Here is a 16678-nt window from a genome sequence, read left to right as displayed (position 1 = left end):
AATAACTAATTTCACAATGTATATAGCTGTGGCTTATAGTCCGGAACAGCTAATAAACTGAATATATTTTTTTTGTGGGTGCGGCTTATATACCGGTACTCTCTCGAGTCCGGAAAATACGGTAATTCAAAACAAGTTGTTATTTTTTGTATTTAATTTTTTTATCAAATAAATTGGAGTTTGAAAGAAGGCAAACAATGTCATACATTGTATTTTACTTTTAGTGAAAGCCATTTTTTTAATAAACTTGTTCTTTTTAGAGATTATATACATTTCACTTTGCATAGAATACTTTTCTAAAAACTAAATAAAGAGGTTCCATTGGAAGGCAATACTTCTGTCTTAAATATAATACTTCTTAAAACAAAAATGTAGCTTCGCACATTGTATGCAAATAAATGATAAACTCTGATTATGAGATAAATAAAGTGCAAACTTAAATTGTCTCTCTTAAATAAAACATTTATGTAAATACAATTGTAGCATGGCACATTTTATGCAAATAAATAATACAATTCAATATTGAGATACATAAAGTGTAAACTTAAATATTCTGTCTTAAACAAAACATGTCTGTAAATACAAATGTAGCATGGCACATTGTATGCAAATAAATAATACACTCCCTTATTAAGATTAATAAAATTCCAACTTAAATATAAAATTGTTATTAAAACATGTTTGTAAATAAAAATATATAGCATTGCACATTGTATGCAAATAAATAGTAAACTCCAATATTTAGATTCATAAAGTCTAAACTCAAATCTTCTGTCTTGAACAAAACATGTTTGTAAATAAACATGTAGCATTGCACATTATGGTTAGAGTGTCCCCCCTGAGATTGGTAGGTGAGTTCAAACCCAGGCCGAGTCATACCAAAGGCTATAAAAATGGGACCCATTACCTCCCTGCTTGGCACTCAGCATCAAGGGTTGGAATTGGGGGTTAAGTCACCAAAATTATTCTCGAGCGCAGCCACCGCTGCTGCTCACTGCTCACCTCACCTCCCAGTAGGTGGAACAAGGGGATGGGTCAAATGCAGAGGGTAATTTCACCACACGTGGTGTGTGTGTGTGACTATCAGTGATACTTTAACTTTAACTTTAAATAAATGAAGCTCTCGTGATTGTGCCACTTTCTTATCATACATGACACTTGCAGTAAATGATTCCACCACAGTAAACTGGTTTTTAGCTAGTTTGTTTGTTGTTACTTTCTTTTTTGCCTCATAATAAGTTGCATTGCACACCTCCACACTGTTCCTTTCTTTGGAACAAAGTTCTCGATTTTGTTTGCATCAGCTGTGGCTATGTTGCTATCGATAAAATCAGTTTATCGGCAAGGGCTAATCTAAATGTATTTGTCATTGAATTTATTACATTAAATAATGTTGACATATTTAAATATATGTATTTTTGCATTTATTATATTACATTATATCAAAGTATTGTATTAAGTACTGTATGTATATTGTGGGGCGGTATAGCTCGGTTGGTAGAGTGGCCGTGCCAGCAACTTGAGGGTTCCAGGTTCGATCCCCGCTTCTGCCAACCGAGTCACTGCCGTTGTGTCCTTGGGCAAGACACTTTACCCACCTGCTCCCAGTGCCACCCACACTGGTTTAAAAATGTAACTTAGGTATTGGGTTTCACAATGTAAAGCGCTTTGAGTCACCAGAGAAAAGCGCTATATAAATATAATTCACTTCACTATGTCAGGTGTTTTACTACTTTTTAATAAGATCCTTTTGATTCTGAATGAATGTTAATGAGAAAAGGCTGTTTACATGGTTTTTAAGTGTTCACAATATAAACTATATTATATACAGTATGTATTAATATTGTGTGCTTAGAAATGACTGTTTTATAAGAAAATAACTGAATAGATGAATAATATAAGACCTTTCAAACCACAAGCAATTTAAAACTTAAAATTGGGGGTGTGTGCATGTGTGCATGTGTGTATGTGTGTGTGTGTGTGTGTGTGTGTGTTTATGTGTGTGTATGTAAGTGTGCTCAGAGAATAAATTAAACATTTCATGCCCCATTTTGAGTTTAACACGCTATCTTTTTTAGTAATGAATTCTGCTTCGTGTTCATTCTTTTAATTTTGCTGCTCACAATGCACTGCTGCGCACACGTTCACGTGCACTGACGTTGTAGGCCAGCAACCAGTGTGTTGCTTCCGTGTTCAGCCCTCCAACAGCAGCGTGAGTTGTTTCCTCCCACATGGAAATGTAATGTGATGTTGTATTTGTGGCATGTTGGTTAATATTTAATCAGGAAGTCTTCTTGTTAGAAGCCTGGGCACTTTTCCAAGCTGTTAGTGACGGCAAGCCAAATTAATCCGCTTTGTAACAAAGCAAATTCCCCTTATGCTGACACACACTCACACACACACACACACATACACACACACACACACGCACACACACACACACACAGACACTGGGCTACCAGTGGTCTGCGCATAATCAGACTGTATTCAGGGATTAGTTGCAGATCGCTTGAACTGGACAGTACAGATTTTAGCCTTAAACAGGACTCAGACACAAATACACAACAAGCGGATTTAGAAGAAAAAATGCCTACGAAGGATCTAGAAGCCAAAACATATGGAGCAATAAAAACATATTTTGTCTAAAGGAAGTCCAGTCGTAAAAAATCTATATTTTATGTACAATTATACAACCCTGAGAGGGACAAGCGGTAGAAAATACATGGATAGATGGATACATATGAAAATAGTTTTTTGTTTTTTTTCATTTAGAATATACAGTGCATCTGGAAAATGTTCACAGCGCTTCAACTTTTCCACATTTTGTTATGTTGAAGCCTTATTCCAAAATGGAATAAATTCATTTTTGTCCTCAAATTTACAGACAAGACCCCATAATGGTAATGTGAAAATGTTTATTTTAAACATTTTGCAAATGTATTAAAACTAAATAATAACATGTTCATAAGTATGCACAGCCTTTGCTCAGTACTTTATTTATGCAACAATTACGGTCTGAAGTCTTTTTGAATAAGATGCCACAAGCTTGGCACACCTATCTTTGGGCAGTTTTGCATGTTCCTCTTTGCAGAACCTCTCAAGCTTCATCAGGTTGGATGGGAAGTCTTGATTTTCATCCAGGGTGTCTCTGTACATTGCTGTATTCATCTTAGTCTAGTCAGGGAGGTGACCAAGAACCCGATGGTCACTCTGTCAGAGCTACAGCATTCCTCTGTGGAGAGAGGAGAACATTCCAGCTAGACAACCATCTTTGCAGCAATCCACCAATCAGGCCTGTATGGTATAGAGACCAGACGGAAGCGATTCTCTCGTAAAAAAAAATTGCCAAAATCCACCTGAAAGACTCTTAGACCATGAAAAATAAAATGTTCTGGTCTCATGAGACAAAGATTGAACTTTTTGGAGTGTATGCCAGGCGTCATGTTTGGAGGAAACCAGGCCAACACCACCCCTATAGTGAAGCATGGTGGTGGAAGCATCATGCTGTGGGGATGTTTTTCAGTAGCAAGAACTGGAAGACTAGTCAGGATAGAGGGAAAGATGAATGCAGCAATGTACAGAGACATCCCGGATGAAAACCAACGCTTCCGATCCAGCCTGATGGAGCTTGAGAGGTGCTGCAAAGAGGAATGGGCAAAACTTAGACTTAGACTTAGACTTAGACTTAGACTTCCTTTTTATTGTCATTCAAATTTGAACTTTACAGTACAGATAAGAACAATTTTTTTTTACATAAGCTCATAGTAGTGCAGGATAAAAAAAACAATAAGGTGCATATTGTTGTGCTCGTAGCGTGAGAGATAAACAACTTGACGTATAGTTGACACACAAAAACGTGTGCGTCGTTTATTTATCAAAGCACAAGCAAGAATGAACGCTTTCATCACAAACACTCAAATATCGCGGGAACAACAAACCCCCACCTTTGTGAGAATCTACTGACGGCCACTTAAAGGGGCCGCGCCGAATTACTCGCTCTTAACTGCACACAAAGAACAACATTGTCATGTACACAATAGAACAGTACGGTGGATGATGATGACAAAGTCAAATAACAGGTGTGGTGAATTATGTCCTTAAATCAACCGCTACACACGTCCCCCCAGAATTCGCCATCACAAAGGAAAACAAACTGTCAATGGACAGGGGCACGGACGGGCCGACCAGACCGGGTGCGCCGGACTGGTACAAACGCCGGGGAGTCAGTAGGGGGGACCGGAAGGGTACCTGTACTGTCTAAGGTCCCCGGGGGCCTGCGTAGAAGGATGCATAACATTATCATGGGGCCTAGGTAGAGCGGGCGGACAACCCCGGCGCGGGGGTACGGCCGTGGTAACCGGCTGACTAAGATCCAAGTGGGCCGCTTTCAGCAGGTCCACCGTGATCTTTTCAGACCGACCCCCGATGTCCAACAGAAAATGCTTATCTACGCTCTCTAGGACGCGAAATGGCCCATCGTAAGGAGGCTGCAAGGGACCGCGGTGGGCGTCGTGGCGGACAAAAACAAACGCTGCTCCCCTCAAGGAAGCGGGAACATGAGACGGCGTAAGGCCGTGTTGAGAAGTGGGGATGGGGGCAAAACTTTTGGCAGCATCGAGGAGAGCAGCTCGCTGCTTACTGGCGGACCAAGGTGCCGTCGTGCTAGGAATAAAGTCACCTGGCACCCGCAGGGGCTGGCCATACACCAACTCTGCCGAGGAAGATTGCAAGTCTTCCTTGGGGGCAGTCCGAAGCCCCAGCATCACCCAAGGTAGCCTGTATACCCAAGCGCTGTCCTTCAGGGATGCCCTAAGCGCTGCCTTCATGGACCTGTGAAATCGCTCACACATACCATTGGCCTGCGGGTTATACGCCGTCGTGTGGTGGAGTTTCACTCCCAAGCTCTCGGCCACAGCGGCCCAGAGCTCAGAAGTGAACTGAGAGCCCCGGTCGGATGATATGTCCGATGGGGTACCGAAACGGGCAACCCACGTATCAATGAACGTGTGCGCCACCTCCGCGGAGGTGGCGACGTCAGAGGTACTGCCTCCGGCCAGCGGGTGGTCCTGTCTACTATCGTGAGGAGGTATGTGCAGCCGCGTGAGGATGGGAGAGGCCCAGCCGCTGGGAAGGTTTCCTCCCAGGGTGGGAAAGGCCGTGGATGGAGTCGAACACGCGCCGCCTCCAAATGGCGGGCACAAGGGGCCGTGGCTGACCGGTAGCGACGTCACAAAAGAGCGTAACCCTGTGTTCTCAAATGGGACCTCAGACAACCGTAACCCTGTGGCTGCAGCCTTCAAAGCTTGGATGTCCGGGTCGTCGGCCAGGTCAACTGCCATTTGTGCAAAATCAAGCCCCACATGGACAGCGCTCGCGACGGCTCGGGAAAGGCAATCAGCAACGACATTGCTCTTACCAGCAAGGTGCTGGATGTCCGTCGTGAACTCTGAGACGTAGGAGAGGTGCCTCTGTTGCCGAGCCGACCACGGTTCAGCCGTCTTGGCCATCGCGAAAGTGAGGGGTTTGTGGTCCACAAAAGCTGTGAAAGGCCGGCCTTCAAGCAACGAACGGAAATGGCGTATGGCCAGATAGAGGCCAAGGACCTCACGGTCAAATGTGCTATATTTCCGCTCGCAGGGGCGCAACTGCCTGCTAAAGAAAGCCAAAGGTTGCCAAGTGCCACCCGCCCACTGCTCATGCACTGCACCTACAACATAATCTGACGCGTCCGTGGTGATTGCAATAGGAGCATCGGGTAATGGGTGTGCCAGCAGGGTAGCGTTAGCGAGAGCAGACTTGACCCCCAAAAAAGCACTGTGCCGCGCGTCAGACCAGTCTACCATGTGCTTGGGAGCAGCTCCTTTAAGAGTATCGTACAGCGGGCGCATGAGGTCAGCTGCCCGGGAAATGAAACGATGGTAAAAATTTACCATGCCAAGAAACTCCTGAAGAGCCTTAACCGTGAGTGGGCGGGGGAAGTTTGCGACGGCAGCAACCTTCGCTGGGAGGGGAACTGCCCCGCACTCCGTGACACGATGTCCGAGGAAGTCGATAACAGAAAACCCGAACTGGCACTTAGCTGGGTTAACAATGAGCCTGTGTTGGCTAAGGCGCTGAAAAAGGGACCTGAGGTGGGTCACATGCTCGGCCTGAGAGGTGCTCGCGACCAGGATATCGTCCAAATAGACAAACAGAAACGGAAAATCACGTAAAACAGAGTCCATCAACCGCTGGAAAGTCTGTGCGGCACTCTTAAGGCCAAAAGGCATACGTAAAAATTCAAACAGTCCAAATGGGGTGATGACCGCTGTCTTCGGGATATCAGAGGGGTGGACTGGCACCTGATGATAGCCCCGGACGAGATCTACCTTAGAAAACACAGTTTTCCCAGCGAGGTTGGCGGAAAAATCTTGTATGTGGGGGACCGGATAACGGTCTGGGGTAGTCGCGTCGTTGAGTCTGCGGTAATCACCGCATGGCCGCCAACCACCTCCGGGCTTCTCCACCATGTGGAGGGGCGACGCCCACGGGCTGTCTGAGCGGCAAATGATCCCGAGGCGTTCCATGGTCTAGAATTCAGCTCTAGCAATGGAGCGCTTAGCAGGGTCCAGGCGCCGGGCTCGTGCGTGCACAGGGGGGCCCGTGGTGGCAATGTGGTGTTCCACACCATGCTTGGCGGTAGATGACGAGAATGTGGGCTGCGCCAGGGTGGGGAACTCAGCGAGGAGGCGCAGAAAAACGTCTGCGGTGGGTAGCATGCTGGAAAGCCTGATGGAGTTTGTCGCGCTGAGACTGCACTTGTACGAGCAGAACGTAATCGCATCCACCAAACGCCTGTTTTTTGCATCCACAAGGAGGCCGAAAGCACAGAGAAAATTTGCACCGATGAGCGGCACCGTCACTTTAGCAGTCACAAAGTTCCAACTGAAACGCTGTCCACCAAAACACAGTTCCACGTACCGTATTCCATAAGTGCGGATAGGGCTGCCATTGGCCGCTTCAATGGGGGGGCCATGTGACTCACAGCATGTCCAACCTTGATGCTGGCAGGACGCTCCTCTGCGCGCCGGTGTCACACAGGAACCGTCGTCCAGAGAGGGAGTCCTGGATGAAGAGCAGCCTGCCAGTACTGCCGACGCTCATGGCCACTGCTGTGCGCCGGCCCCGGCGTTTCCCGGCGGCGGTCCACGAAAACTGCACGGGGGACGGCACCGCCTAGCTTTGGTCCCGAACTTTGCGTGGAAAAAACATAGTCCAGAATCCGGTTTCCGCCTGGTGGGCGCAGCAGCAGCAGCAGCGAGAGTGGAAGAATCTGCCATGGGTCTTTCTGTCTCAGCCGGAAAGAATGCAGCCACATAGGCCGGTTGGGAAGCTAAAAAAAACTTATCAGCTTCAGCAGCTAGTTCGCGGCAGTCCAAAATGGCGGTGTTGGCTAAAGCAGCCCGCACCTGAGAAGGCAGGAGTCTCAGGAAATACTGCACGAAGAAGAATCCAGGTCTGTGCTCACCTAAGAGTCCCAGCATGTTGTTCATTAGTTCAGAGGGCTTGCAATCGCCAAGCCCCTGCAACAAAAAAAGGCGGTTAGCTCGCTCCGCGTCGGAAAGATGAAATGTCTGTAAGAGGTGAGCCTTCAACGTGAGGTACTTGTTCCTCTCCGGTGGGTGCGTAATGGCGTTAACCACTTTGGTCACCGTCGCGCTGCCGAGGGAGGACACGACATAATAAAACTTAGTGTCGTCCTCGGTGATACCACGCAGGGCAAACTGTGCCTCCGCCTGGGCAAACCATGCGGTCGCGGAAGTTTCCCAGAACTCGGGCAGCTTTAGAGAAACCGCATTCGCCGTCCTGGTCGATAAAAATCACTGAATCCGTTCAGTGAAGCGTCGGGGTCACCAGTGTTGTGCTCGTAGCGTGAGAGATAAAACAACTTGACGTATAGTTGACACACAAAAACGTGTGCGTCGTTTATTTATCAAAGCACAAGCAAGAATGAACGCTTTCATCACAAACACTCAAATATAGCGGGAACAACAAACCCCCACCTTTGTGAGAATCTACTGACGGCCACTTAAAGGGGCCGTGCCGAATTACTCGCTCTTAACTGCACACAAAGAACATTGTCATGTACACAATAGAACAGTACGGTGAATGATGATGACAAAGTCAAATAACAGGTGTGGTGAATTATGTCCTTAAATCAACCGCTACAATATATAAATAAATAAATAGGTTACTGTACAGATACATATATTGTACTTTTTCACATGCATCCATGTTTATGGATGTATTTTATATTGTCTTTTTTATTCCAGCGAGTTAATTCCTTTTGGGGGGAGTTGAGGGGATAATTTAATTATAATGCATTTAAGAGTCTTACGGCCTGAGGGAAGAAGCTGTTACAGAACCTGGAGGTTCTGCTTCGGAGGCTGCGGAACCTCTGCCCCCAATCACCAGACCGGGCAAACCGAGCAAGGGACATCAATTCCCAGCTCACCAACCACAAGCAAACATTGTACATGTTCAGTGCGGGTCGTTAGCATGGTTAAAGTTCACAAGTACAGAGAGCAATTAACATGTTAGTAACAAGTTGTTGTGCTGACTTTGTTCCAGGCGCTGATCTGTTCTCCAACTGCACAGAAGAGTGTAAAGCGCTCGGTCACTCTGATCGCTGCTGGATGCCGAGCTTCATGCCCACTGATGGGCGGCAGGGCCCAGACTACCGCAGCAACCTCCATGTGCCGGGTATGGACTCGGTCCCGGACACAGAGGTACTTCAAAGCTCTGAACAAACCACCAATAAGTCCTTCTTCACTTTTGGAAAGGAGACACAACACCAACATCTTCATCATCATCACCACCATCATCATCTTCACGGCACCAAAGACAAGAAAGACTCGAAAGTCTTTCTGCCTAAATCGTCATCTTGTTTAGTGAGTATCCTGTTTTCTCATCTGCTGATCCTATTAGGCTCTAAAGAAAATTATTTAAATTCAATTTTCTCTGTGGATTGGCTGCCGGAAGGAAGCGTGAAATTAATTTCAACATTTGACCCTCTCTTCGCGTCTTGTCAGAGTGGAGTGTCTGTCATGCACTAAATGACCAAACACTGCATGGATGTGGTTGAAAAACACCTTATTAGTGGGAGCCTGTTGGCCTCCCAGTCAGGAGGTTGAGGGTTCAAATCGCTGTGTTTTCTATGTTACAAAAGGAGGGCCACAGCTGTGCGTAAGGTTCCATTTTGCGAAAAGACGCACATGTAAAATGTTTATTAATGAATGACAGAGCCCTTCATATGAAATTTTACCACAAACATATTCCCAGGCCCTTCCTGCTCAGTCACTGATAATTATGAATAATTGAATATGATATCAAATTCTGGAATTTTGCCCAATATTCACAATCCTTTTTGTGAGACAAAAACATATGTCTTTCTCTTTTCTGTGGGTTTAAAATTGGGAAAAACAGCTTGTACGAAGTAGCTAACAATGCAGGTAATGGGGATTAATCAATTACGCCTATTAAGCCCTCTAAAAATATATCCAAAAACCACCAACAACGCTCCATTTACATGCCGTGACCTGCATATTAACCAAGCTATAGCGACATTGTTATTGTAAAAGCTAAAACAGAGGAAGTACTTTTCTGGCGTAGTGACACATTGCCTTGCTCACCCTGCTCCTTCGACCACTAGTTACTGGCTAGCTTGAGCTGCTAATAATGCATATAATTGGTAATAACTTGCCATAAAACAAAAAAGAAGAAGAAGCTTCAGCTCCTGCTTTATTGCCATTGATTTAGTACAAGTTAATGCTAGATTATAAAGCATGCATGTCACATATATTGTAAAGGATTGTGGCTCCAAGCCGAGAAGTTGGTCAAGTTTGAAAATCCACTTGACGCTCTCAACTTGGCTCTCAACAAATATAATGCAGCCTAGAACCATTGCAACATCACAAGGATTATTCTGAATTTAGCAGCTCAAGAAGAGCACAAGTGCTGAAAGATACAACATCCCATGAGCGGACATTATAAGTAACTGTTTTATGTTCTTATTTGAGACATTTATGTTAAAAGGGAACTGCACTTTTTGGGGGGGATTTTGCCTATCGTTCACAATCATTATGAGAGACAAGAACACACTTGTCTTTTTTTAGGATCTAAAAATGATAAAAAACGCTTGAAAGATGTGGCTAATGGGAGTCACCGTTGTAGCCTTCAAAGCCCTCTAAAACAACTTCAAAACCTCCCATCAAGGTTTTATAAAAACACTGTAAGTATATACATAATGTAGGAACAGACATGGTCATAACAAAATTTAATTTTATGCATTACCATAACCTTCTTCCTCAGTGCATTTATTTCTGTTTCCATAGCAGCGAAATTCCGAAAAGTCATGTGACTTAGGCATTTCATTTTAGCTTATGATGGCTGACTTGTATTGTCAAATGTTTGCATGCAAGCAAGGTTGCTATGTTGTGAAGAATGAATTAAAGACAGCAATTCTCAGCAGGCAGAAAGTTTTATTATAAGAGAAGTGAAGTGAAGTGAATTATATTTATATAGCACTTTTCTCTAGTGACTCAAAGCACTTTTACATAGTGAAACCCAATATCTAAGTTACATTTAAACCAGTGTGGGTGGCACTGGGAGCATGTGGGTAAAGTGTCTTGCCCAAGGACACAACGGCAGTGACTAGGATGGCGGAAGCGGGGATTGAACCTGGAACCCTCAAGTTGCTGGCACGGCCACGCTACCAACCGAGCTATTCCGCCCCAGTTTATTTCTAATGGTGTAGAAATGCCACATTGTCAATCATTAGACATGTGTTGCAGTCAGGATAAAAAAAGAATAGAAAGTTGGAATGAAAAGTGTGCAAATAATATATTTATAGTTTAATTTGAAGGCCAGAGAGAAGAGTCTTTGATTAGGTGATAACACCTGATTATAATTCTGTCAAGCAGCGCCTGAAGAGTCCTTTGTCATCAGCAGACACAGCGAGATGAGACTATCAGCTGTCAAAGTCCTGCTGCTGGTTGAAGAGCACAGCATGCTGGGAAAGACAGCAGGAAAAATGTTTCCTCTTGCCTTTTAATTAACGGTTTGGCAGCGTTCCACACCTTTCACTCTTCACTCTATATCAAACTGTCTTGGAGAAGAAAGCACTCCTTCTCGAAAGTACTTCTCTTTTTGTTTGCTGGGTGATTTCCTGTGCAGCGTTGGGGGCGTGGCTTACAAAAATCAACACAAACACACCATCGCTCTTCCACTGTTACATTTTGCAACGTTCATAATAGAAAGACCCCGGAATGATCCACAAAGTCTAAATAAATATGTAATATATAAAATATAGCCTCACGTGATATACATATTAACACAGAAATGACATGCAAATGATAAAGATGTTTAGTATAATGAATAAAAAATGTTTACACATAATCTAGAGGAAAATGTCCTGAAATGACTTGTTTAGAAAATAAAAGCTCTGTTTATTGCTCGAGGAAACATTGCCGCTGATGATCATTCTTGTGTGCCTGAGTGCTTTAGTATAATATAATAATGTTTTTAATACAATTATTTATATGATTGTGACTAAAGCAGGAAGCAGACTATATGGATTAGGTTCAATCTCAAATCAAACTGATACACAATTGTGTTACTGTTAAACAAGCATGTATGCTAGTTTATTGTTCATGCAATAATAATAATAATCTAAATGTACTCTAATAAGCACACAAGGGTGTTCTTTTCTTGTATTTTAGTCAGGTCATTTAAAAAAGATAACATCGTAGACTACAAGGAGCTAGCAGCTACACAACAGCTAAGTGCACAAGAAATGGTAAATGGGTTATACTCGTATAGCGCTTTTCTACCTTCAAGGTACTAAAAACCGTTTGACACTATTTCCACATTCACACACACATTCACACACTGATGGTGGGAGCTGCCATGCAAGACCCTAACCACAACCCATCAGGAGCAAGGGCTAAATGTCTTGCTTAAGGACACAACGGACGTGACTTGGGTGGTGGAAGCCGGGGATCGAACCAGGAACCCTCAGATTGCTGCTCTCCCAACAGCACTCAATAGCACACAAGCTAACATCTTTAATTTAACAATAATGTCTAAGACACAACATTTCTCAATATAAACAAGTATTAAATAATTACAGTTATTATTTACACATACGTCTCCAAGGCAGAAACGTATTAGAAAGCATCCAGTAACAAACGTGACCGCATCATTCAACTTACTGCAACTAATGAGCATGACTTAATGAATTACTGTGGCCATTGCATGTCGTCAAACACCAATTAACACTACACTTCTAAAGCATACATCTGTCATGTTAGTGTTTTCATACCTACCAAATGTTCTCTGTTTGACTCATTTCACTTGCTAAAACCTTTTCTAACATTCCAAACGACAAAATAATTAAAAAAAATGTACTATGATTCGTGCTAATAATGGATTAATATCGGTATTGGCCAAATCTCAAGGCTTCAATGTTGGTATCATATTGGAAGTGAAAAAGTGTCAGGACACCCATGGGTGAAAATTTAATTAATGTAACGACCTACTTGTGTTGTCATTTTGATGCTCAGAATTCAGGTGTTTGTGATTGGTGGATAACCAGAAAGTGTTGTTCATGACTCAAATGTCTCTTGTGTTGAGAGTAAAGATGTGTACCTTCCACATTTGAACTGATTCGGTACCATTTCATGTTAATCGATACTGTTACTCAACAGGTAGATACCAATTGTTGGTACTTTTAATAAATGGTAATGGTAATAAATGTAATTTTGTTTGATAATAGAATAATTGTTTATGTAAAATTTAACAGTGCGCTGATACTGCAACTGTACTGTCCAGTTGTTATATTTTGTTTCCCTACACTTCTGAATATCATTTGCAGGTATGCATTAATTTCAGTTTGTCCTATGTATGTTGCCATAATCAGAAAGTAGTCTTTGCCAGTCTTGTTTTTTGTTGAGTCCTAGCAAGTGTTTACACTGTAAGTATTGTACTAATTACCAGGGCTGGTTCTAGGCAAGCATATATGATGGGGCAGTCAGAAATGTGAAGGTGGCATCATGTATACACGTTGCTCCATCATCCCAGCACTATTTTTCTGTGCTAATACAGTAAAGTTTGAATGCTAGCTACAGTAAGAGCCTAATTTATTAAGATCCAAATACCACACACTAAACAGCGTGTGCAATCTATAAAATAGTATGTACTATTAGTGGCTGTGTTGCGTGTGATTTACTAAGACTGTGTGTACAATTAAAAAGTGGTGCAGACTGCTTTATTTAAATGAGGATTTTCTGTGTACTATATGGGCATCAATTTAGGTGTCCCACCTGTAGAGGCCACAATTAGGTGTCAATCTCTCAGGAGGGGAAACTACAAAATTAAAGTAAAATAAATGTAAAAAAAAAAAAAAGTATCATTCATCCACATTTTATCAACCATCACGTTTATCTTAACTTGATGGCCTAATTCTTAGACTGAATTTAACCTATAGGACTTCACACACAATAGTCAATACTTCCCAAACTGAAAAGTACAGCAGTATTTTAAATAATACAAAAACATTCTTCTCAAACTAGTTTATTCTCAGGTCAGCTGCAACATGCCTCAAACTGTATTCTCCACTAATTTACACAGAGAAACTTAACAACACTGCCTACACTCTTCACTTTTTTTTTCCAAGTTGCGTTATACCCTACCAACTGACAAACAGTTTCTTCTGTTCTTTAAGATCATATTTATTTCATTGTGTGCTCTGACCATAAAGCATGTAGACACTTCCAGCGTGAGGAAGTTTTAATCGACGCAAATATTGGTAGCCTACATATTCGTTTTAATCGTTAAACAAGAATTGCAACTGACTGTTTTCGACAGATCACCTGAAGCAGCAAATACACGATGTAATGTACATTAGCCCTCTTTAATAACGAGTAATTGCACTTGGTCCTACTTTTTTAATGTCCTGCTCTTCCTTGAATTTTATTATTACTTTGAATTCTTCCTCCCCATCGGTCTTCTTTCGCACAGCTTTATTTTTCTCTCTGCTGCTTGATGAGCTACTCAGAAACCTCTTCCTGTGACATCGTTTTTAATCAAAGTCACTGCTTTCCTCACAAGGACTCAAATCCCTTTTTGACCTTGTCATTAGTAATTGATCATTTACCCTCCGACCATCTCAACTCGATTTTCAACTCTTTTGCGGCCTCACGTGTTTTGACGCTGCCGGCGAGACGTTCAACTTGAACTTCCCCATCTCAGAAGGAAAAGCATCTAATTGGCCCACCTTCTCTGCTAATTCCCACCCTCTGTCTATTGTACGCTATTAAAAAACTGTGATTGGATATCTTCTGAACTTGTCCCACCTATTTAAATAACAAAATTAAATATGATTGGCTTTTGTTTCGAACAACTAATAGTTTCGTTTTTTATTTCGTCAACACTCAATGTCAATCAATCAATGTTTATTTATATAGCCCTAAATCACAAGTGTCTCAAAGGGCTGCACAAGTCACAACGACATCCTCGGTACAGAGTCCACATACGACACTGGTTTACTGAGAGGAGGGGGGTGATGAGCGGACCATCACACAGGCGATGGACAGAAAAGAGGAAAGATGATGTCATATGAGTGTTGTCACGTGTCCCTTTTCAGCGGATTTCTCCGCCACTGCAGATAATTTTGTCAACTTGTAATATATATGTTATTGGGTATATTAAAATGTACTCTCTCAACCTCAAACATTTTGATCTGAGGCGGCAAGACATTTATTTGAGGCGAAGAGACGGCGCCGCTTATTGCACACCAGCTGTTTGATTGTAACGTGCATTTCAGTTGTAGTGTAACGACGTTGTTGCATGGTTATGCGCAGGATGCAGCAGGAAACTTCGGAGGCAAGGTGCAAATGAGAAAATGATTTATTGTCTATGAAACATGCAAAAACTACAAAAAGACTAGCATGCTGATCGCACGAGAAGCTAAGCTAAGGAAATAGCTAGCGTGGAAGCTTACTATAAAAACAGTCAAACAAAAACAAAGCTTAGCTCTGGAATCGTAGGAATAGATGTCGTAACTGTTGCGTGCAAACAAATAAGACAGCCAGACAGTGTGTGGCGAAAGACAAGAATATGTAGCTCTCTGATTAGTGCCCAGGAGCAGGTGAGCGCCCCGAACACTAATCAGAGGCATGTGAAACTAATCAGCACCCATGGAATCCAAAACCCAAACCCAAAGGGTGCTGAAAACAGAACTGAGGTAGTCAAACTAACAGAACAAAACATGATCCAGACAACGGATCATAATATGTAGTTGCCTTTAACAAATTTGAAAGTGTTGAAATCGCCATGTAAAATTGCTAATGATAATCAGTAGCACGTATATGGCATATCCAATATAAATTAGCATTGAGCTATCACATTTTGTATAGTTGAGTCTTACTTTGAAGTGCTTTCTTTTAGGCATGATTGCTTTGATGGCATGGAAAAATACAACATTATTTAGAAGCAGTCCACTACAAATACACCTTTCTGCTCGCCAAGTGTTTAAGTCTGCAACCATTCATGATTTTACGTGAAATGATACTCAGTAGTGATGAAAGTATATCCCGCGTTTTTTGGTTGAACAGCTCCAAGGATCAGACCATTTAAGATGGTTAACATGATTTATCTACCGAGGGTCACATGCAGATGGAACATTGCAAACACGGACACTGTCCAGCTCTGCCAGGATGAGCACTGTTAAGTGTGTGTAATTGTATTTTATGCTGTACCAACTCGTAAGATGATCTTATCTAAGTTGTCATGACGACCGCCATGGTAGAGACTTGTTTTGGGACAGAAAGTCTGAGAAAGTTGCTGTCTCTGAGCAGAGAACACTGAGTCACATCACCTCTCATACCTCCCAGATATCTTGGTGATAATACATATTCATTTTTAAATATGACGAAAACCTCAACTGCTGCGTCTCAGGATCGTGCAGCCAAAACAAGTCTCGGCCAAAGGCTTTGTCACATTTCACTCACTGTGACTTTAAAACAATGATACATGATCATACTTACCAGTGATTAATTATCCTATTATGTGTGAGAAAACTGATTCATTACAAGTTGTGTCTTATTCCTCGAACGTGTTAGCCAATCAGCATCATTTTTACCAATCAAATTTGTCTCTGAGCGTCAACTGTCTAATAATAACTTGTTTGTTTATTGTATAGATGACTAAGGAACAACAAAGTCTAACAATATACTGTAACATATTCCCGCTTACCTCTGACCTACTTCTTGTTCCTGTCTACAGCGCTAAGCCTTGTGGGTAATGTAGTACATAAACATGTACTTCCTAGTACTTCCATGTGTGACATGTTTATATTTATTTAACGTTTATTAACCCAGGGTAAGATAATTAAGAACATATTTCCTTTTGCAATGCTGAACTAGCAAAGAGGCAGCATTTACATGTTAGAGATGTTAATGTGTGACGATAATCTCTCATCATCTCTCATTTACCAACAATTTGCGCTGTAGATTGCTTTCAACAGTTTACAAATGCTCCTAACTTGCAGGAGTAAATGTGTTGAATGTTTAAGATGGACAGACACCTCTCAAGCGTAAAACAAACAGAGCAAGTCCACACATTTTATGGCAGCACAGAA

General features: G+C 42.5%; 1 protein-coding gene across 3 annotated transcripts in view; it reads left to right on the top strand.

Moving 5' to 3' along the window:
* Window positions 1-16678, top strand: part of pcdh10b (protocadherin 10b) — a 57277-nt gene that overhangs the window by 31058 nt on the left and 9541 nt on the right. The window contains exons 4-5 of one of the 3 annotated variants that reach the window (XM_062045345.1): window positions 8611-8742; window positions 8823-8930. In XM_062045345.1, the coding sequence (XP_061901329.1) occupies window positions 8611-8742; window positions 8823-8914 (224 nt within the window). In that variant the 3' untranslated portion in view covers window positions 8915-8930. Of the gene's footprint in view, window positions 1-8610; window positions 8931-16678 lie in introns of all 3 variants that reach the window. The other 2 variants (XM_062045346.1, XM_062045344.1) reach the window with 2 other exon arrangements.

This window comes from Entelurus aequoreus, linkage group LG04 (assembly GCF_033978785.1).
Source record: "Entelurus aequoreus isolate RoL-2023_Sb linkage group LG04, RoL_Eaeq_v1.1, whole genome shotgun sequence".
In the NCBI taxonomy this organism is placed as follows: Eukaryota; Metazoa; Chordata; class Actinopteri; order Syngnathiformes; family Syngnathidae; genus Entelurus; species Entelurus aequoreus.
This window is presented reverse-complemented; position numbering and strand designations above follow the sequence as displayed.